This window comes from Emydura macquarii, unplaced genomic scaffold, assembly GCF_026122565.2.
Source record: "Emydura macquarii macquarii isolate MOO-44397 ecotype Brisbane River unplaced genomic scaffold, CSIRO-AGI_Emac_v2 contig_3671, whole genome shotgun sequence".
Classification (NCBI taxonomy): Eukaryota; Metazoa; Chordata; order Testudines; family Chelidae; genus Emydura; species Emydura macquarii.
Genome location: NW_027133808.1, coordinates 9,972,247 through 9,996,236, shown reverse-complemented (window position 1 = coordinate 9,996,236; position 23,990 = coordinate 9,972,247). Strand labels below are relative to the sequence as shown.

Genomic DNA, 23,990 nt, shown 5'->3' with positions numbered 1-23,990 from the left:
GGGATCAGCAAGGAAAGCTACCTCTTGGAAGTCAGAAAGTGTTGGGGGAAAGTGAGACCTGCCAAAAGCCAAGCAAAGTTGGACCTGGCAAAGGAAATTAAAATCAATAGTAAAAGGTTCTCTAGCCATATAAATAAAAAGAAAAGGAGGAAAGAAGAAGTGGGACCGCTAAACATTGAGGATGGGATGGAGATTAAAGATAATTTGGGCATGGCCCAACACCTAAACAAATACTTTGCCTCAGTTTTCAGTAAGAGTAATGAGGAATTTAGGAGTAGTAGTGGCGGTGGGAGGGAGAGGCTAATGGAAATGAGGATATGGAAGTAGAAATTACTACATTTGAGGTGGAAGTCAAACCCAAACAACTTAATGGGACTAAATCGGGGGGACCAGATAATCTCCATCCAAGAATACTAAAGGAACTGGCACATGAAATTGCAAGCCAACAATAAGGATTTGTAATGAATATGTAAACTCGGGGGTTGTATCCTTTGACTGGAGAATTACTAATGTAGTTCCTATTTTTAAGAAAGGAAAAATATCATCTAACTACAGGCCTGTTACTTTCAACTCCATTGCATGCAAGGTTTCAGAACAATTTGAAAGAGAAAGTAGTTAAGGACATGGAGGTAAATGGTAACTGGGATAAAATACAACATGGTTTTACAAAAAAGTAGATTGTGCCAGATCTACCTGATCTTTTTCTTTGAAAAGAAAACTGATTTTTTAGAGAAAGGAAAAGCAGTAGAGTTAGTCTACCTGGATTTCAGTAACGTATTTAATACAGCTCCACAGGGGAAATTATTAGTTAAATTGGAAAAGATGGGGAATAATATGAGAATTGAAAGTTGGATAAGGAATTGGTTAAAGGGGAGACATCGTGTCATACTGAAAGCTGAACTGTCAGGTAGCAGGGAGGTTACCAGTGGTGTTCCTCAGGGATCGATTTTGGAACCAATCTTATTTAACATTTTTATTACTGACCTTGGCACAAAAAGTGGGAGTGTGCTAATAAAATTTGTGAATGACACAAAGTTGGGAGGACACAAAGTTGGGAGAACCAGATCACACAAAAAGAACTGGATGATGTTGAAGACTGGAGTAATAGAAATGGGATGAAATTTATTAATATAAAGTGCAAGGGCATGTACTGAGGGGCAAACAACAAGAATTTTTGCTATAAGGTGGGGATTTATCAGTTAGAAGCAACAGAGGAGGAGAAAGACCTGGCTGTATTGGTTGATCACAGGCTGACCATGAGCTGCCAATGTGACACGGCCATGAAAAAGGCTAATGCAGTCAGGATGCATCAGGTATTTCCAGTAGACAGGGAAATGTTAGTACTATTACACAAGGCACTTGTAAGACCTCATCTGGAATACTGTGGGCAGTTCTGATCTCCCATGTTCAAGAAAGATTAATTCAAATTGGAACAGGTGCAGTAAAGGGCTAGTAGGATGATCCGAGGAATGAAAAATCTCCCCTATGAGAGGAGACTCAAAGAGCTTGGCTTGTTTAGCCTAACAAAACAAAGGCTGAGGGGAGATATGACTGCTCTCTTTATATACACAAGAAGGATAAATACCAGGGAGTGGAAGGAGTTATTTAAGTGAAATACCAATGTTGACACAAGAACAAATGGATATAAACTGGCCATCAACAAGTTTAGGCTTGAAATTAGACGAAGGTTTCTAACCATCAGAAGCGTGAAGTTCTGGAATGGCCTTTCAAGGGGAACAGGGGGGGAGCGGGGGGCAGAAAACCTAACTGGTTTCAAGACTGAACTTGTTAAGTTTATGGAGGGGATGGTATGATGAGAATTCCTACAATGGTATATAGTCAACCTGAGACTGCTAGTAGCAAACATCCAATGGCCAGTGATGGGGCACTAGATAGGAAGGGCTCTGAATTACTACAGAGAATTCTTTCCTGGTGTCTGGCTGGTGGGTCTTGCCGAAATGCTCAAGGTCCAACACACTGCCATATTTGGGGTTGGGAAGGAATTTTCCCCAGGGTCAGATTGGAGACATCATGGAGGTTCTTGCCTTCCTCTGCAGCATGGGCCATTTGTAGGTTTAAACTAGAGTAAATGGTGGATTCTCTGTAACTTGAAGTCTTTAAATCATGATTTAAGGACATCAGTAACTCAGCAGAGGTTCCAAGTCTATTACAGGAGTGGGTGGGTAAGGTTCTAGGCCTACAGTGTGCAGGAGATCAGAGTAGATGATCATGATGGTCCCCTTCTGGCATCTATCAGTTTATGAGACTATTGGGTATTCTGGGTGGCTCTCTCTCTCTCTGTCATAGCTGTTCCACTTTGTATAACTGAAGAAGGAATTTGAACCTAGGTGTCCCACATCCCAGAGCAGTGCCCTAAGCAGTGGGATATAAAGTCAGTCTCTCTCTCTCTGGATCAATGAATAATTATTTAATCCAAAATGGAACCCCACTGGGCTATTCTGTGGAGGGGGTTTCACGAAGCAAGAAAATCATTTCCTGCCTAGCTCTAGTTATTAGGTCTTGGTGAGATTTATAAAACAAGCCAAGCTTGAAGAAAGTCAGTTTTGCAGGTCTAAAGTTATGTTTGAAGTCTTCATTTGAATCCTGAAAAGTTTCTGAAAGCCTATAATTTGAGACAGCATAAATTTGGGATGGCCTAGAATTGAATGCAGTTTTCTTTCAGGAGGCCTCAGTTAAAGAGCAGAAAAACTGAAAAGGTTTAGAAAATTATAAGTCCTGGAAGATAAATAGCTCGTTTCAGTTTTTGCAATTTGTATCATGTTATTGTCAGGATTCTGGTCCTTCAACGCCTCCTCTTTGGGGTGTTGTAAGAGTTGTATGCTTATTCTGGGTCCGGTCTCTCAAGTGGGGGCACTCAATAGCACTCCAAAGAGGCTGGATTCACAGCCCTCCAGCCAAGTCCCTTTGGATGCTTACCCCTTTCAGGGTCCCAAGGAACAAACAACTTAGGAGTAGCAACATAAGCAAAGGAAAAGTGACTGTCCTTGAATGGATTGCAGTCCAGCTCCAAGTCCACTGGTTCACCAACAGTGGAAGGAATAGGATACAACCTCCTTTACCTCAGGCAACTCGGGCCTTCTTTTCAGCAAGGATGTAGGCTCTGCTCTGTGCCAGACCTCTCCCTGGAAGCTAGGTGTCTGAGCATTCAGTTCTCCTCCCAGAGTTCCTCAAACTCCTCCTCCATTTTTGACATGACTCGCAAGTGTGGACCACTCCAGACCAGAGAATCTCCTTAACCCTTCCTGCCTGGTGCAGACTTTTTATATACCTCATCACAATTACACATTTGTATTTAAGAAATAATATATTGTGATACCGAGAGCCTATATTTGAAAATATAAGCAAAAAGAGAATACAGTTAAGGTTAATTATTTAGCCTTAACTTTTTAAATTCTCTGACTTTTGATTAATTGGTGTTTATTAATCTTAATCATTCATTAAGGCTAGTCGCTTGCTTGAAATATATTCATTTAGGGCTGCTAGAAGTGCTACTTCCACAAGGAAGAACAGTCTTGTTGTTAAGAATACTGAACACTGTTTTGGTTTTCTTTTGTTTTTACATTTCCAAGATCCTTCCAGCCTCTTTAATAGGCCATTTCCATAAGGTACATGCATATGTAAATGCAGATTTTTTTTTAAAGTATAGTTTCGTTGAAAAGTATCTCTTTCACAGACATTGCCATTTAGCCTCTGACTGCCAGAAGCTGGGAACGGATGACTGGGAATGGATTACTCGATGATTGCCTGTTCTGTCCCTCTAAAGAACCTGGCATTGACTGCTGTTGAAAGACAGGTTACTGAGCTAGATGCATTATTGGTCTGACTCAGTACAGCCATTTAATGTTCCTATTTTCAAGGGTGTACAACACTTCTGATCTTTTTGGAGGCAAAGCCAATAGTTTCATGTTGGTGTCTTTCTTGCTGCTAGTGTAGTGAGAGAAGATTAAGTGAGGCTCCCTCATAGCTACTGGAAACCAGCAGTACGTGGCTCCAAGCCAGGAAAAGCTCTGTGTGACTTGAAGAAAAGAGGTTTTTTAATGTCTCACAATAGGTATTACATTTCTCATTCTTTCTGTATTATGTTTCTCCCCCCCTTGCAAATTCTTGCAGAATTCTCAAGCCAACAATGTGGACTAGTAAAGGTTGCTGAGCCTATGGGACACTTTGTAAATCCTCTCCTTAACATAATCTAGAGAAGACAGCAAAACCATTCCAAGAGAAGTCAGATTGGATAGGATGTGGACATGAAGGGTTTTTACAGGAAAGGGGTCTGTAACATAAGCTAAAAGGGAACAGTGAAATGTCAGAAATAGCAAGCTAACTCTAGATCTACAACAAAGGAACTATCTTTCACAGTAAGAGAGCGAGTGGTATGGAAAGAAAGACTATTTTTAATTTGTCTACTTTGCTTCAGTGTTTTATAGCAAATGAGTAAATAAAGAATTAAGTAGCTATCATTAAAACTGCACCATGTTTAATAAAGTGAAAACATCTTTATAAAACAGCATTCTGAGCCTAACATGTTAATGGTGCCTAATGAACCAAAATCCATGGAAATCCCTTTGCACAGCCAACATATAAACAAAGCTCTTAATTAGATCGCAGTTGTTTTCTAACAGGCAATAAGAAGTGGCAGTAAACAAAACCATATCCATTAGTCTTTGTGGGGAAGTATTTACCAATGAAGAAATACTTAATAATTACATCTTAAGCATTTGCAGTTACATGACTTCTTATGACAATACTTATGAGGTGACTAGCCAGCAGTAAGCTACAATTTGTCAATTCATAACCTAATGTTTGTGATGCTCCAGAACACCAATAGGCACAGCGGCTTCATTTTTGTATACACCACATTACCATTACAATCCTTGACTATTGGTTTAAAATGTGTTTACAGTTTCCAAGAGGAAAGAATAACTACGGAGAATAAGAGCACTCCGTTTTAGCTTTTATGAGAGAAAAAGGTTAATATGGTTCTATTAATATCAACCTCAACTGTACTTCAGTCTTCAGATCCATTAAATCTTGACCTTTCTGTTAAACCATAAGGGTGACCTCTAGCATCATTTCTATTGTTGCTTTTTGTAACGTACGTGCCACAAAGGCCGTGATCCCACAATTGAAAGCATGTGGGTGGAGAGCTGTGCCCATGCAGAGTTGCATGAACTTCACTGAGGTTCTGTCTAAGAGTAACAGTTTGCTATAAGCTACCAGTTGCATGATCAGGGCCTAAGAAAATGAACTGAGATGGCAGAGCCACATCCAGTAAACCACTAAACAACTGCCAGTTGCTTTCATTGACCACTATCAAGCTAGATGCAAAACAATCAACAAGAAATTAAAGGCTCCATATTCCATTCTCTTAACATCATGCTGAACTCCATGCTATGTCAACATCCAGTTTCCAAGTTTCTTATAGTAAGACAGTGCAAAAAATTGAAGAAACACAGGGAGGAAATAAACTGAGATACAATTTACATAGATAGTCAATGGGAGAAATAATCTTCTGATAAAGGGCTAGAGGAGACAATGAAGAACAAGGGACCAAATTAGACACAAATCTGCAATACAATATGGGAGCAAAATAGGCTACTCAAAGAGACAATGACGTAGCAGAGAAGCAACAGTCATTGTCAATATAGCTCTGAGACAACTACACATGGACTATTGTTTGCAGTTCTGTATACAACAGTGCCAGAAAGATCCTTATAAATTGGAGGAAGTTCAGAAAACAGAAACAACAGTGATCAATAATTAAGAATTTGGAGGGACTTACTTGTGAAGAAAGACTTAAATGTCTCACTAGAGTATTTATAGTTTGGTTTAGTGACTATAAAAGGAGAGATAAAAACATTTGAATGCTGAAGACATCAAGGAAGGAAAATGTACATATTATAATGTGATCAAACAAGGAAATATATAAAATATCAATACAACTCTTCTGATATGCTTGTTGAATAATCCCTCAAGGGAAGTGGTGCAAACCCCACCACCACGCAAGACATTTATTTGGGAAAACACTAATTCATGTACAGTAGGCAGGGCCATGTGCAGTCAATGGCTGTGGAATTCAATTCTTGCTACAAAATTATGCTCCAGAATCTGTTCCCTTATAAGACACATTATGCTATTAGCCCTTATGTTTGTGAAGATAACCTTGAAAAAATTAACTGAGACAACCCGAAACAATACCCCAAGAGCTGTGAACTGTCCACAGTCAGGGTCCACAATTCTATAGACACAGAATTCGGCATATTTCAAAAATATTCAGCATTTTTGTTGTATAAATCATCATTTTACTAAAGCCAGGAGCCTGACATTTTGTTTTCTGTCTCCCTGGCCTACCAAGCCCTTCCTGCGACCTTCCCCACTAAGGGTGGTTATTATGTGTTGTTCCTTTGATCCTGGGAGCCTAAAATGTCCAGTTTGCAACCAGGAAGTAAGGGAAGGGCAAGGTTGGGAGGGCAAGGATAAGAGGATGGAGGGAGACCAGGTAACAGAAATATAGGCTGGGAAGTGGGGCTGCTTGGAGAACAGCAAAGCAGCTGAGCTCTGGGAAACTGAAGAGAGGACCCGCTTAAGTCATCTATGAGTTCCCTCTTTTCCTTGGCACACAGGGGAAGAAGAATTATCTGAGCCAGGCTAAACAACATTGCAGGAACCAAGACCTAGGGACTGCAGCCAAGTTGCCTGGAGAGCACAACAAAAATATCCCCTCTTGAAAAATAATTAACAGATTGTACTTCACTGAGTCTTTTTCAGCTATGAGCTGGGAGGAGCGGGAGAAGAAGGGAGATGGCAATGAAAGGCAATTAGTAAATTAATATTTCTGTGGAGACATGGGACCCTGACTGTAGAGTACAATGCTGCATCAGCAGGGAGAGGGACTGAGTGATGTAGTAGGACTTTTCCATCCCTAACTTCCATGAGCTGCTAGTCACGGTAGTTTTCCATAGATTTATATTTTCCAAAACCATCTGCAGGAATTTCGATTCCTGGATCAAAATTATTTAAAAAAAAAAAAAAAAAAAAAATCTCACATCTATTCAACCTTATTTAGAGGTAACTTGAACCAAAGCTGTTAACTTTCTTACCATAATCTTGTCACTGTCGATAATGGTGTTCAACCTGTGTGCAATGGTGAGCACAGTGCAGTGGGCAAACTTTTCACGTATTGTCTTTTGAATCAGCTCATCCGTTCTAAAACACAAAGAGCAGTGCAGATGGAAGTGAGAGATATACATGAACAATGATCTGACTGCATAGAAGTTCTATGATTGTCCTGTAAATAATTGTAACACCAGGAAATACTAATTTACAGAAGTATGCCCTCCCTTCAACATGATTTGGCAGGATGCAGGAACATCAAGAAACACATCCAAAAGGAGGATTCTGAAGGTTAAGGATAAAAATGTTTCTTTTTGAAAGAATCTCCACTATAACGTGCAGCAAAGTTCAGCGGTTAAAGTAAGAGGGAGCTGGGGGACAGAACAGCTCTGTTTTCTCTCCCTGACTTGAGGGATCAGCACTTTCCTATTGGTTCCTCTTCTCCTCAACTGGTGCAGTAAATGTTTCCTTTTCTGTTTCAAACTGCTTTAATCACTGAGCTAGATCACATCCTCCCAAAGATCTCCCACCATATACATCGTCCAAAACATCACTTTCTGTCAATCTGACTTTTTACATAGAGTCTGAATGAAAGTATCTACAATAAGCAAATCTCCCCTACTGAAAATAACCCAGTAATGTAAAAATATCCATATATGATGTAAAAGAAATTCAGGACCCACAGTCTCTCTCCAGTAAAGGAGACAGCCCTGTGAAAATGTTTATCATCAAGCGACGCAAGACACAAAGATTGCAGGACACTGGCTCCCTGTGGACCCAGGAGTTTGGGGTACACGGCCCCAGAAGCCCAGCATAGGCGGAGCTGTCTTTGCAGTTTCCTGAAGTAATTGTCTCTTAAGAAGGCCCGTCTTCTCCAGAAGGAAAAACTCAGGAGCAGCAGGACTACCACTCAGGCAAGATTATGGGAGACCAGATGAGCTTCTTTCTCCCCCATCCTTCATCTCTCCTGGAGCTAGACTTTTCGACCAATCCCATCCCAGCAGCCCTGGACCACATGAGCTGTTTTATGAGGTTGGGGGACTGATTGTTAGGTGGGCTGGTAACAGGCAAGCCTGAAGGCTTCTGGTATGCTCACACCCCAGACCATTGTAGTATCAAAGCATTCACTCCTTAACTGATAGGTTTTCTGCCTTCTTCTCAGAGACACTTCACAGATCAATCCCCTGCTACTCTCTCTGCTAGGGCCTTGACAATCTTAGCCCTGGTCCACACTCACCTGGCGATTCGGCGGCAGTCAACAGGAGTTACGCAAACTACGCAGAGTAGCTTGCGTAACTCACGTCGACTGCTGTGCTTCCCTCCTGCACGATGTCTACACTGTGATGCGCCAACGGGAACAGCAGATGCACCTTCAAAAACTTCGCTTTCTGCCCGAGGAATGGTGGCTCAGGCTTGGCTTTGAAGCGGAGGCCGGTGAATTGCCTCAGCGATGCTTGTAGCCTTTATTTTTCTTTCTGTAGGACTCTCCTTTGACCTGGTCTCCAAAGTGATGCTACTGGGAGGGCTTAAAGCGTCTCCTGGATGAAGACGGGGTGAAAAGGCCCAGAGAGTGTAGTACAGTGTAGCCCTTGAGTCCTTTAACCCATGCAGCCTGGAGTCAGTCTGGTCCGCAAACAGGGCCATGCCATCAAATGCAAGGTCCTAGATAGACTGCTGTACTTCTGCCGAGAGACCAGATGACTGAAGCCACAACACTCTCCTCATTGACACTGTGGATGCCATTGACCATGCCGCAGAGTCAGCTGGGTCTGATGCTGATGAAAGGAGGCTCAGGCACTGTCCTTCCCCCCTCCAGGATTGCCTCATATTCCTGTTTGGAAGACTGTGGAAAGGAATCAATAAACTTCTCCAGCGACTGACATATGTTAAAATGGTATCGACCCAACAACGCCTGTTGGTTGGACACACTCAGCTGCAGGCTCGCAGTCGAATAGACTTTACTACCAAATAAATCCAATTTTTTGGCGTCTTTGTTCTTTGGTGTTGAGCTCATTTGCCCCTATCTGTCACACTCGTTGGCTGTCGCGACTACCAGCGAGCTTAAGGGTGGGTGTGTGTACAAGTACTCAAACCCCTTAGCAGGCACATAGTATTTTTTCTCTGCCCGCTTGGATGTGGGGGACAGAGAGGCCAGGGTCTGCCACAAAGTCTTAATCGGTTTCACTATTCCCTCATGCACCAGGAGGGCCACCGTGGAAGGAGCTGCAGATGCCAGGATGCCGAAGAGTTCATCTACAGGCTTTGTGAGTTCCTCAATCTTGAGGGCTAAATTGGCTGCCACCCGCTTCAACAGCTTCTGGTGCAACCTGTAGTTGTCCAGTGGGGCAGCATGAGAAGGGCCTGCTACTGCCTCATCTGGTGAAGACAAGGAGAAGAGGCCGGTAGCTGGGAAGCAGCTGAAATCTCTTCCCTAGTTGGGGAGGTCACCGGGAGGCTGCCCGAGAGTGACTCCTCGTGGTCTGAGTCAACATATAAGATCGGTGATGTGGTCAGATCTTTGGATGAACACAGTACCGAAGTTCCCGTGGACAAGAGCGGGTAAAGCACCGTGGGCTGAGGGAAGCCCCAAGGGTTCCAAAACTGCCAAGGTCCAGCCCATTGTCCTTGAGACCACCCCCATCTGTGGTGGCATAGGGAACCCCATTGGGTGCTTCACAGCATGTCTCTTTGCAAGAACGATGAGCTCCTCTCCCAAGTCTGAAGAGGTGTACCCTGATAACCACAGAAGTGCCGGCGCCGCCTGTTTCCCAGTCTCACTTTGCTGGAGTTCCAGCGTCAGGGAGCAATGCTGAGAACCTGAGCACTGACTATGCCTTGACCGCGACTTGTCCTTTTGTTTTCTGTAAGGACTTGAGCAGTGCCAGGGTTCCAGTGACCTGCTGCATGAGCTGACTTGCAGTGCTGTGGGCTCAGGGAACTGCATCACTCCTAGGATCGAAGCCAAATCCCGGCAGATCAGTGCTATTGTTCCAGGGTCAGCGCCTAACGTCTGGTGACCGGAGGCGCAAACCCAACCTCTCTCATAACTGTTCCAGGGATCAGTGCCGAGAATCTGGCAACTGCTGTGGGGCTGGCAAGCGACGACCAGTTAATGAGGAGCGCTGCGGCTGTGCTAACCCTGTCTTCCCCTTTGACGGATCCCCAGACGGGATGTCTGCTCCTCAGTGCAACCGCCTGTTTTCTTGCAGAGTAGGCGGCACCAGCATGGCTAACAGGTCCTTCACCACCTGGAATGCTTCATGCATGGAAGGGACCAACAGGCAGCGTGGGCCTCTGCCACTCCTTGGAGTCGGTGGTGCAGGTGCTGGGCTCGACGCCCATTCAGGCAGAGACCTCCTCAGGATTGATTCTAGTTTCTCCAAACTTTTCTTATCCGGCTTCGGGTCCGGCAAGTGCTCCCTTGCAGAGTGCACTTTCTTGGGGCACTTCTTCGGCACCGGGGATGTCGAACAGTACTGAGGCTGACTCCAACACTGGAGAGGCACTTCTGATCGATGCTGCTGTACTCAGTCCCAAATCCAATCTCAGTTCCGATGCCGGTAGGAGAGCCAACTCCATCAGAAGGGCCTTAAGCCTAATGTCCTGGTCCTTCTTAGTTCGTGGGCGAAAGCCCTTACAGATCTTACACTTTTCAGAGAAGTGAGTTTCCTACAAGCACTTCAAACAGCTTTAGTGAGGGTCATTCAATGGCATAGGCTTCTTGCATGAAGCACAGGATTTAACACCCAGGGACCAGGGCATGCCCTGACCCTAGGTAAACACGCTATCTAACAATCTAACTTCTAAGTACTAATTTAACAACTATATACACTAGAAAAAACAACAAAAACCACAAGGAAAACAGACTTTTAAGAGCAAGACAGTTGTTTCAGCATTGTCATGGGCGGTAAGAAGGAACTGAGAGGGAGGGGGGCCAGCAGCGCCATATATGTGAGCGCATATGTGCGCTGCTGCAGAGGGCACTAGAGCCGACCCTACGGGTACCATAGAGGAGAAATTTCTGACACTGGTGCATGTGGCGTGTAAACAGACCTAAATCAGAATGGACATGAGCAAGCACTCGAAGAACTCTACCTATCATGCTGACCAATACAGTCTCATTGTTTCTTTATACTCTGACATCTGTCTATACTATCTATTGTCTAATCTTGTATATAGATTAGAAACCCCTTGGAACAGGATGTGACATTCCCCTCTACAATCTGGACTGGTGTATAGCGGTGCCACCCCAATCCCTCACTCCTGGGTACCGTCTTGCACTCACTCCAGCTGTGTGAATCCCTTCACTCCCTGCTCCGCCCCACTCCTGTGTCAGTCCACACACGGCCTCCTGCAAGTAAGCGGTCCCTGATGTAGTGAATGAGCGCTTCTGGCCAGCCACTCATGGGATTATGCAATAGAATGACCCAGCAAACACTCCCAGTCCCAGATGCAACCCTAGAAACTGCCATTTTACAGAGTTCAGTGCCGCCCACTGGACTCTGCAAGCTTACATCCATCAATTTATCAAAGAAATTGATATGCACCTGCTCTGTCACTTTAAATGAGGTCTCTACACATACCCAAACCACATGCTTTAGATAAAACAAACAAGTTTATTAAGTACAGAAAGATTTTAAGTGTTTATGAGCCAGAGGAATATATGTCAGATTTGATCAGGAAGACATAAAAGCAAATCACATTCTAAATTATATTGAACACTTCAGTAGCCTTACAGTGTAAATGGTTCTCACCACAGGTTGGTTGGTCGGCCTCCAACCAGGCTCTCCTCCTGTGGACAGCGTTGTTATCATCTTGTAGATGGATTACAAGAGAGAGCTCTGGCAAGCAAAATGTCCCCCCTATTTCAAATGTCTCCATGCCCCCTACCTCATGCCCCCCCATCAGGGTCAGGTGACCAACATTATTCCTGCCTGGTCTTTTCCACGCCCGGGGGTCAAGGATCATCACCTTAGCAGATGCCTAGGCCAGTCCATTGTCCCTGGAAGAGCTGGGCTGTTTTATGCATGCTTTAGCAAGGCATGAACTACCTTCCTGCCTTCAGTGTTTATCTGGCTCTGCCTCAAGCAATGTGACACACTCATTTGGGAATATTACATAGCAGAGCCTCATAAACATATGACATAACCTATACGACATTGCAAGAAACATACTACTACAACAATAATATTCAGTATGTCATGAGCATTTCATACATGCATTAAACAATACACAGTTACACTATAAGGGTGAACATGAATGATACACAATCACACCATAAGGATGTACATGGGGTGCAGTGGGTCACACAGGGACCATCTCTTTGTTCTATGTTTGTACAGTGTGTAGCACACTGGGGTCCTGTTCCATAATTAGGGCTTCTATATGCTATGGTGATACAAATAAATAACAATAATATTAAGTATAGCATGCAGGAATATTACAGGCAAGATTTCTCACTAATGATCCTTATATCCGAAACTGATTGCTGTAACTCTTTATATTGGAACATCAAAGCAATTCCACTGATTGCAGCTGGTGCAAAAAAGTGAAGCAGTACATTTGCTCACTCAATGACCAGGTATGAACATATAGCGTCAGTTTTTTGACCAATGAATGAATTAAAATTTGCTTTGATGACATACAAAATATTAAATGCATCTATTTCAGGGACTTGCTGTTTTATGGTCTTTCTTGGCCTTCCTCAAACTATAGTTTGGTAGAACTATCTGTTCAGCTTAGACTGATGCAGCATGTTTGCAGTGTTTCCAAAAAATATAGTCCATTTTAGTTATTCCCAGTGTTTAAAAAAAGCTATAAAGACTAATTTATTTTGCAGTTCCTATGTTATCTATGTAATGGGTTTTATCTGTAACCCACTGTATGTATTGAATAGTACCCTCAGCATTTGGAAGGGATGACACCTAATATATATTATTTGTCACAGTCAGTTTTTCCATGCAAGGCTTTGTCACTATCTACACAGGACACCCTTCCTGGATCAACAAACCTCAACACTGTGCCTAACTTTTTCATCATGAGAACCCTCATCTTTGTGGGATGGTGGTGGCATTGGAATCTTTCCACTCTAGGAAATCTTTCAAGAGGTTATCTTTTGTTTGCAGTGTAGCTATAACTGTGTAGGACCTAAGGTATTAGAGAGATACCAATAGAATTTGGTCCAATAAAAGATATTACCTCACTTACCTTGTCTCTCTAAGAAGTTATATTGACAGTACTGATCTGCATTTCCAAAACGAGTCTTTTTATGGGTGCTGCAGGGTAAATAGCTTTAAATGTTAATTTACGCACAAAAGTCAAGGATATTTTTCTCTTTCCAAGAACAGAGCCTGTATCTATCCTCTCTCAGGATGCATTCAGCAGCTTTCATGATCAAACCCCTTAAGCCATGTACAGTGTTCAGTTTATTTGTTCTGATTAGGCATTAGTGAAGCCATCAGCATTTCATGAAAACAAATCCCAATACAGGCTGCAGGAGAGCTGAGGCTTTCCAGTTCACCTCTATCTTACCCCAATCATGTACAAATAGGATCATTCATTTTACTATGGCCTTTGGTGTTTTACCTTGGGTCTACATTTGCAGTTGCTTCATCAATAATCAGAATTCGATTTTTTTTGAGAACTGCCCTGGCAAGGCACACGAGCTGTCTCTGACCAACACTAAAATTAGATCCAGATTCTGCCAACTGTGTCTCCATTTTATCAGGTAGTTCTTCCACAGCCTCCTTCAGTTGCACCTGTAGGTATAACAATGTCCTGTATTAGATGAGTAACTAATTTCTAAACAAAATAACTGTTGGTGTGATTAGGTTGCCAATTCTTTTTATGCTTTACACAACAATAAGCATGTAAGGTTTACCTTTCACTCTCACATGCATACACTATGTAATTCAATTCTACAGCTATTAAGTCTAAAAAAACCTGTTTAAAATCTATTCATTTTTATTAAAATGAACATATGAATAAATATATATCAAACCAGCATCCCAAACGATAAAAAATATAATGCAAAACCCAGCAGGTCAATGTAATTTATAAATAGTTATTTCAGGGGTGGCTAAATTTACTGACTTCCCGAAACTCCCTCCCTACTGGGCAGTATCCTCTAGTCCCATCACTCTACCGCAGGGCAGAAGCTCCGTGCTCCCACCCCAGTCTGGTGGGTGGAGAATGCGGGGAGGGGAGGCACACAGAGGACTCTGCAAGCAGCACTTCAACTGTAAAAGAGCCACAGGTGGCTCACAAGCCAGTTAGGCCACCCCTGCCATATATATACACACTTACATACACCCCAACTGTTTTCGTTTTTTCAGTGAGCCATATCCTTGCTGAATTCCACAAAACCAAATCGAAACTAGTATGTATAAGCACTATGAACAATGTTATTTTATATGTAAATATTAAATACAAATTATCAGATTTTTGGATTTACCTCTTCCAAGACATTCCACAGCTCTTCATCAGTGTATTCATTGAAAGGATCTAAGTTTTTTCTCATCGTTCCAGTGAACAAAACAGGCTCCTACAGGCCAATGCAACATTACATTTTACTTTTTATATACACTTAGTTTGTACACTGCAATAAAGAATTTAAACACAGTAAAGCTGACTTGAAGCATACATGGCATATACATGTAGTATAACAACAAATTAAAACTAGTGCAATGCAAGGAAAAAAAACTATTGCGGTTCTTTTCATATCACAAAATTAAAAAACAACAAAAAATCCAAAACTTCTAAGATGGATTAGGAGCATGCTGAAGAAAAAATAAGATAAATCATAATAAGCCTATATGAAGATATTTTAATATAAAAGATGAACCAGATACAAATATTTTGACAAAACTGATATATATGCAACAATTTATTCTGTCTGTACTTGAACTGGCTTATCTATGCTATATTCGAACACTTTATAATATAGTTACAAGCAAGGCAATTAAACCCACTGACAATGTTAGTGAAACAAGCAACAACAACAAAAATCAAGTCAATGAACTTATGTTCCTAAGACACTAGAGTGATTTTGAAATTTTGCCCCCTACCTATATAACACTCACACAGAGGAGAAGACTCAAGGGGCTCAAAAGAATAAAAGGTGTTGGGTTTTTTATTTTATTTCAGACTGGAAAAATCCTTCAAGTTTGACATTAAAGAATCTGAAAGATAATCATATTTCACAACTTTTCTTCAATGTTTACGTCTACGCACGTATCTGTTAATGATGCTTAATACTAATATTTGTGCTGTAGTAGCACCAAGAGGCCTCACTCAGGATTGGGGCAATCTCTGGAAAAACACACGGCAAGGCATAATCACTGCCCCAAAGAGTTTACACTCTAATTTCAAACAAGACTCAACACGAGTGTGACAAACCAAAGAAGAGAATAGGAGGTTGAGGCAAGGGTGGCAAAGAAAACAACGTACACTTACACAGGCTAGATACATGCCCGAGTTGATGGTTCCAAATCTGAATATTTTTTAATCTAGCTATGGCTGGCTGATTTCTTGTAAGTGTCATAGCAGAAGTGGATCTTGATGAGAAGAGGAGTGAAAGTATGGATTAGCTCAGGGAGGGAATTCCAGAAATTATGGGCAAAGTGGAAGAAAGTCTGGAGATATTTGTTGGAGAAGCAGACAAATGGGCATTAGAGGGTGACATAATTGGCAGAGCACAAGGCACAGGGTGACAAGAATGAGCAAATAACTAAGGAAGGAAGAATTATGAAGAGCCTTGAAGGGCAGGATAAGAATCTTGAACTTGATATAATGAAATAAAATGAGTCATTGGTGGGGCTCCGAGGGGGAGGGAGGAGGATGATTATGGCCTATTCTCCTAGCTGGGGAAGTAGGAACCCCTCAAATCTGCTACTGGTATCCTAATTCCCCCTCTGAAGTCCCTCTGAAGACAGTCAGGATATACTATTAGTCCATTCTGTGGAGGGACTAAACATATCCTTGATTAGGGATACTACCACTGTACCTATCTCAGGAAGGAATGTGATGACATCCTTGGGTTCCTGAATGTACTAAAATGTTGTACCCTGTTTTCTAATGCATTTTGCCCTTGTAAAAAACTGTTCCTATTCCTCCCTTTATTACGTAGGGGAAAAGCAGCCTCTGATCTGCATTCTGAGGACTGATGAACATTGGGCTTTTCCGCTTTTGGGTTTCAGTTGTGGCCACCACTTTTCCGCCTTTGGAGTTATTGAGCAGGGGAGGGTAAAAAAACCGCAACAATCTTTTTTTTGATTGTCCTGTTCGGATTCCAAGAGCAGGCCACATCAGGTGATGAGCTTGAATTGGAATCTGATGAAGGGACCCATGCCTGTTAGGTTTTCATTCTTCCTGTTTAACGTCTGTGTGGGTGTGTAAAACCACTGTTAAGTTGCTGGTGGGACAGGTGTTCTTTTTTGTGCTCCTTAGGATAGAGATAGCTTCTGCAAAGAAGTGGATCCTCATCCAGGAAAGGAAATCCTCAGGGTCTCTCTCTAAAATTCCTTGGCCTCATCCTGAGAGGAGGGGAAGCTGGAAGGTATGCCTGCCCCTTGCCTAAGGAGAAGTGTCCTATTTAAAGACTTGTGGCAGGACTCACTCTGCGTGGGACTATACCTGGTTGGAAAGAGGTTGGGTTTGATAGATTTATTCCTGGAGCAGGTGTGGGTGCCTGGACTCCTCCTTCTGTTTGCGTTCTCTGTCTCAGTGTGGAAGATGCTGTGGCTTGATGGGAGGCAGGCCCTCTCAAACTACAGAACTGCCTCACTAAATGAACACTGCTTGGCCTCTGGTTGGTGTCTCCTGGGCAGCTCTGCCATGAAGAAAAGAGGTAGAGGAACTTGGCAGGGAGGCACTACACTGGAAGACCCAGAAGGCAAAGGCCTCCTTGCTCTGATGGGGAGAAGAGGTTGTGAGAGTGAAAAGATCAGGAAATAAGCTTGTTCCTACCCAAAGGCCCCGAAGGAAATCAAAAGGATAAGGCAACAGAAGTGGGAAAGAGCTGAACTACTGAGCTCTAGACCAATGCCACAAACTGATCTTCAGATCAACAAAAGCAAAAGGGACATGATTTTGCCCCAGAATTCCCTACTAAGAGCCCTGAATGCCTCTGATTCCCTAGCAGAGACAGCACAGTCTGAGAGTCATGGACTGGAGGAAATGTTAGGGTTCAGTAACTCTTGGCATCATACAGAAGAATAATCTGAGCCAAAACAAACATCATAATGCTGTTGAGGACTGTGAAATATCTGGCTTGTTACCAAAAATTCTAAATCAAATCTACAATTTTTTTTAAGTAGATATTTGTTTATATTATACAATTTTTTTGAAAACATCATACATCTTAAAGGCAAAATCCTGCCCTGACTTAGACCCCATGTAACCCTACTAGTGTCAATGGAGCTATGCAGGGTGTACAAAGTCAGGGTAGGGTCTGGACCTAAACCTTTTATGATATGTTAATTTTTAAGCCACTTCTGGAGCGTTATGAAGGTATTGATGACAACAGAATGTGGTACAATAAATTTAATAAGATAATGTGTATATTTTCTTTTTTATTCTTGTCACGTGCCAAGTATCTGAAAATATATGCTGTATCAGGAAACATCAATAAAAATCTGTTGAATGAGCAAAAGGGTGTAATAGAACGGTTGAGAGAACAATATCCTTAAAAAAAAATACACGGCGAGTAATTTCTTTAACAACATACATTTTAGTAAGTTATTTTAGCTGTTTTGAAGGTATTGCTAAGCTTATATTCTATTTCAATCTATTTTATAAGTTAGCAAAATAAGAAATTGAATTTATAAAGTGTTCATAACTATTATAAAAAATCTAAAAGCGAACATGTACTGCAAGATTAGACAAGTATAATTTTTAATGATCATTTCTGACAAAGATTAGTATTTAAAATAGCCTGTTTTATGAGAGGATGTTAATAAGCCAAACCTGCATAATTGTTGTAAAAATGCTTGCAATCGGGGAAACAGACAATATTTGCACAGGGAAAATTTAGACAGACAGACACAATCTTCACACAGCTCCATCCAAGCAAACAATTAGAAGCCTAAGCACATTTTTATTTCTGTGGGTAGATATTTAAACTCACATTTAAGAAAAGTTCAGTCTTGTCTCTCACCACTCTCTGGGGAGTGGCTCAGTTTGCATGCTATACAATATATTTTACTGAACGCCTACTGCTAAACTACACAGTTTTCCCACAGAATGTTGAGGATTGCGGCTACAAACTGTTGCCCCATGTTATGCAGCTATTTTTATTACTTATACAAATATTGGTAATACAGTACAACGTGACTATTGATCACTCACGTAGTATAATTATTCCCCCACCCTTCAAAATGGTTAAAGTGATTCCTTGGTCTTAGACCTTTGCATATACTTAGTAGAAAACAAACCTCTCTTTATCTCGAAGAGAAACTCTACCTGGTAACCTTCAGACACTTAAAACCCCTAGGGACCGTGACAAAAACCTTCTATATAACTAGCAAGATAAAAGCCATAACATTTTACTTTATTAAAATAATTTTATGCCAAGGTCAGGAAACTTCTGCATGAATAAAATTATGAGTGCTCAAGGTGTGGAGATAGCATTTGATCAGCAGTTTTCCATCTGTAAGTTGTATTTTTTTTACCTGAGATCAGTTATCCAAATGTGGAAATCACCTGAAACACTTGTGGTTAAAGTTTTAAAAACCCTGTAGCCCTTGAATGAACTGATCATCATCCATTTTCAGGAGAAAAGAACATTGTGCACAAACAAAAGAAAAAGAATTTAAGCCTATGTAAAGTCCTCTTTAGATACTAAAAGGTCACTAAATCCAGTGAGTAGCACCACTGTGCATTAATGAAGCCTTCAATGTGCAGAAACAAAAGACGGCCCACATTAGTCTGCAATCTAATTGTATTTCGTTGCTAGTAACAGCATAACTACCTCTTTCTGTTTGGCTTCTATTCTCAAGAAAGAAAAAAGAAAGCCAGGTAATGAAAAGAGGCTTAACCTTCTTATCACATTCACAATTTTTAAAAACAAGAGATAATAGAATATAAACATATAAAACAGTACTTTAAATGAGTGCCTCCCTGCTGATGGACTAACAAGTATTCAGACACAAATATGGTCAAAGGCCTCTGGATCTAACATTTTTAACAAAACAGAATGAAACTTGGAAATTAACAGTTAATGCTATTTACCAAACAAATGCCACTGAGGTCCAACCAAGTGTTTCCTCCCCTCACACAAACAAATAGGATGAGCTATCTGCAAACCATATGGCTCCTAGGCCTTGTCTTCATGAAAGGAATACGGCACTGCAAAGGGAGCACTCTATAGTCATGGCTGTTAAAGACATGTTCCCTCTCTAAGGGGAATTATGGCCGGAGGATAGGTCAGAGTCCCTGTGAAAGCTGGTGACCTGTTTAGGCCCAGCTATCCAAATGCATGTGGGTTGTACCAAACTCTTTTGCTGCAACAACGTCTGGGTGCCCAAGTCCACTAGGCCAGCCACCATTTTCTCATGTCTTTCCATCACCATACTTCCAAAAAGAAATCAAGTTTTTGTATATGACTACAGGCACCCTACAAAAAACAAACGGAAGGAGCTGGTGGTTTTACCCTACAGTTTGGGTGATTGTCCTTTCTAGCTGTGACCTCAATCAGCCCAACTCTCTCTCCAAAAAACATATTCCAACACAGGACAGAATTTTTGTCTACCCCCTATTTCATAAAAGCAGGACATACAATAAAACGAATGGGCACACCTCTCTGGAGACTGGACTAGTGTCCTTTTAAAAAGCTCCCCCATCAGTCCTCAAGTCCCATTGGGTTCCTTACGGATCGTTCCTCAGTCTGTAGCACATGCTAACCATCAGGTCTGGGGTGCAACTGTGACCGTGGTGGTATCCCTACTAGCTCAGTCTCCTTATAATCTTCCATGTGCCACACACACTCAGTTAGCATAGAAATTTCTGATGTTGATGCATCCAAGTCTGCACCCTCCCAGACAGGGTATCTAAACCTGTCCTAGAACAATGCATTTCATTGGTCCCCACAACAGCCAACATTCTAGCTTGCTGTCAGTCAGCTGTAGGGTAAAGGTGTATGGCTGCTCTGCTGAGGAAAAGGGCTTCTCCCAGAACCACCGCAGGTACTTTTTTCCCCAAGGCCCCTCATCAGGTCTAGGATGGCAGCTTTATGCCCTTCTAGCTGATAAGTCCTGGCTGAGGATGATCCTAACACATGGTTTGTACCCCTTCTAGTAATAAATTGAAAGCCCAGAACACCTGCCCTCACTGAACAACTTTGGTCGCTAATCAGAGGTGGGCATCACCAGTCCCATCTTGGACGGAGAAGGGCTGTTACTCACTCTCTGCCTGACTGACATCCTTGGATTATCGAACATAGCTAGCGGGTCACTACTTGGGCTTGTTTCTCTTTTGTGATTTACAGTAAGAACTGCAACTGTTGGCCTGCAATTGGTTTTACTGTTTCTGTCCATCATCCAGTTTGTGATCTCTTCCATTATTCCCTCTTTTTATATCTCTTTTGCAGATGAGCTTCAAAAGAAAACTTCCACGGGATACCACACGAAGAACGCTCTAGAGGTCTGCCACAAGACTCATCTTTTGGGTGACAAGAGCCAAGACATTTTGGTGGAAGGTTTTCAGTTTTGCAGTTGGATCCCGCAGTAGTCCAAAGCCAGAACATGCTAACATTTCAGATGCAATACAAATAGCATCTTTTCAGCCTGGCATTTTAGCTGGCAGGAGACGTACGGTCAGTTCAGGAGGAAGGGGGAAAGTGGCTTAAAAATTAGAAAGAACCTCCGATGTTGGAGACAGGGGGTGAGGAGCAAACAGATGTTTAGTTGTGAGGTCTTGTCCTTTGGCCATTGATATTGTTTATTATTAATTTTTGTGCTTGCATCCAAATAATACTATGATATGGATATAGTCAGTAAAATAAGAAAATTTTCCAAACATTCACTTCAGTTAGGTGCAGGGTTTCTTTGTTTGCTTTTTTTTAAAAAGAGAAGAATACTAACTCCCCCCCCCCCATACACATTCTCTGCTGCACCACTTTCCATTTGGCCCAGCTGGGGCAGCGAAATGGGTATGAGGGAACCCACCATAGGTCTGTGTTTCTCTGTCCAACTCCTGCCCGGGTGCAGGTTGCACAGCTAACAACAGTCCCGAAGGGATCATCTGCCAGTTGGATGTTGCTCGTGTGCAACATACTCCTGCCATGCCTTCTCTGCAACTTTCTCCTGGTGGGGGAGTGGGGCATACTGTTTGCATGTCCCCATTCTCCTGCCAAAGCAGCACAAAGAGAAGAGGAGAGAGTCAAGCCCAATGAACTAATTCTATATGTTATGGAAAACGCTGTCCGTAGGAAAGAATGTGCTCTTATTCAAATTCATTCAAATACATCAGATTACAGAGAAGCACAATCTATATACTCTTGTTTTCAATTTAGTAGTCCATAGTTGAGATATTAAGGAAAACAATAGCCACTAGTTGTTTTTTTTTGGCTCTATCAAATATGTTTTATGCTCTCTGCTGGCTCTTCAGCAGCAGTTAGCCAGCAAACTTAATTCAAACTGTTTCTAGAATTGTGTTGATATTGATATCACTGATACACAAACAAAACAACTGTTTGAACATGACAGGAATCTAAAGATAAAGAAGCTGTTAAAAAAGCTGTGGTTATTTCAGTTCCATTCTAAGCCTACAGTGGGGGAGCAGGGAAACTAATATTTGCAAAATGAACAAGGATGAAATCCAGTGGTTTAGGAGTACAGCAAACAACAGAGAAGAGAAAAAGAAAAAAATATTATAAAAACGATCTTAAAGTTCTTTGAAATGTTATAGCCTTAAAATGAAAATGCATGAGGCGGACAAAGTCAGTTTCATACCTGAGGTATGATTGAAATTTTCTTCCGCAAGTCATGAAGTCCTAGTTCTGATATTAAGTACTTATCAATCCAAATTCGTCCTTGGGGTTCAGCCAATCGAAAGAGGGCTGCCATCAAAGAGCTTTTTCCAGCCCCTGTTCTTCCCACAATTCCAACCTGCAAAACCAATGAAGCCAGTATGATTAACCCCAGTAGCTTTTCAGGTAGTATTTGTAGTATTCTTCCATTAATGTAAAAGGAGATTTTGAATCCACTTATTAAAAGGCAGGGCAACAGGTACATTCCTTAAAAATTATTTAGTTTTTTTAAACGGTAAACACCCTGGGATTTGAAGCCTCAAGAATATTCTAGATCATCTCATTCAAAGGTGTAATTAACGTTTTCTTAACAAAAGACCTCCCTTAATATGAGCTGCTGAATTCCTAAATGAGAGGCAATGTGGCCTAGTGGATAGAGCATCAGTTCTGAGTTTCATTTCCAGCTCTGACATTAGCCTATTGGGTGACTTTGCACTAGTCACATCACCTCCCTATGCCTCAGTTTCCCCTGCTTTAAAAAGCGAGCAATGATACTAACACTCCTTTGTAAAGCACTTTGAGTATGAACATTATCACTATTAAACAAGCATTACTAACAGCACTTGAGCTAATTTTGAGTCAGATGCTGAAGATCTTACTCAAGTTGAATAGTATCTAACTCGATGAGAAACCATAATAAAGTCAAAACTAACAAGAAGGCTCCAAAAAAAAAAAAAAAAGTGAAAACCAGGTCAAATTACAAAGGATGAATATAAACAAATAACACAAGTATGTAGGGACAAAATTAGAAAGGCCAAGGCACGAAATGAGATTAAATTAGCTAGAGACAAAGGGTAAAAAGAAAACATTCTACAAATACATTAGAAGCAAGAGGAAGACCAAGGATAGGGTAGGCTCGTTATTCAATGACGGGGGTAAAACAATAACAGAAAATGTGGAAATGGCAGAAGTGCTAAATGATTTTTTTCTTTCAGTTTTCACCAAAAAGTTAAGTAGTGATTGGACATCTAACTTAATGAATGCCAGTGAAAATGAGGTTGGATAAGAGGCTAGGGAAAGAACAAGTAAAAAATTATTTAGACAAGTTAAATGTCTTTAAGTCACCAGGGCTTGATGAAATACATTCTAGAATACTCAAGGAGCTGACTGAGGAGATATCTGAGCCATTAGCTATCTTCGAAAAGTCATGGAAGACGGGAGAGATTCCAGAAAACTCCAAAAAGGCAAATATAGTGCCAATCTATTAAAAAAAAGGAATAAGGACAGCCCAGGAAATTACAAACCAGTCAGCTTTACTTCAGTACCCGGAAAGATAATTAAAGCAATTAATTAAGCAATCAATTTGCAAGCATCTAGAATATAGTAAGGTGATAAGTAACAGTCAGCATTGATTTGTCAAGAACAAATTGTGTCAAACTAACCTAAAGCTTTCCTTGACAGGGTAGCAAGCCTTGTGGCTTGGGGGAAGCAGTAGATGTGGTATATCTTGATTTTAGTAAAGCTTTCGATACCGTCTCACATGACCTTCTCATAAACAAACTTGGTAAATATAATCTAGATGGAGCTACTATAAGGTGGTTGCATAACTGGTTGGAAAACAGTTCCCAGAAAGTAGTTATCAGTGGTTCACAGTCAAGCTGGAAGGGCATATTGAGTGGGGTCCCTAACGGACCGGTTCTGTTCAATGACTTCATCAGTGATTTAGATAATGGCATAGAGATTACACTTATAAAGTTTGTGGACGATACCAAGCTGGGAGGGATTTCAAGTGCTTTGGAGAATAGGATTAAAATTCAAAATGATGTGGACAAAGTGGAGAAATGGTCTGAAGTAAATAGGATGGAATTCAATAAGGACAAAAGCTAAGTACTCC

At 41.5% G+C, this 23,990-nt stretch overlaps 1 protein-coding gene across 1 annotated transcript in view; it reads right to left on the bottom strand.

The window, feature by feature from the left end:
- Positions 1 to 23,990, bottom strand: part of ABCC4 (ATP binding cassette subfamily C member 4 (PEL blood group)) — a 175,638-nt gene that overhangs the window by 22,713 nt on the left and 128,935 nt on the right. Inside the window, 4 exon segments of the mRNA XM_067536920.1 lie at positions 7,119 to 7,224; positions 13,717 to 13,889; positions 14,585 to 14,674; positions 22,080 to 22,235. Coding sequence (XP_067393021.1) covers positions 7,119 to 7,224; positions 13,717 to 13,889; positions 14,585 to 14,674; positions 22,080 to 22,235 — 525 coding nt within the window.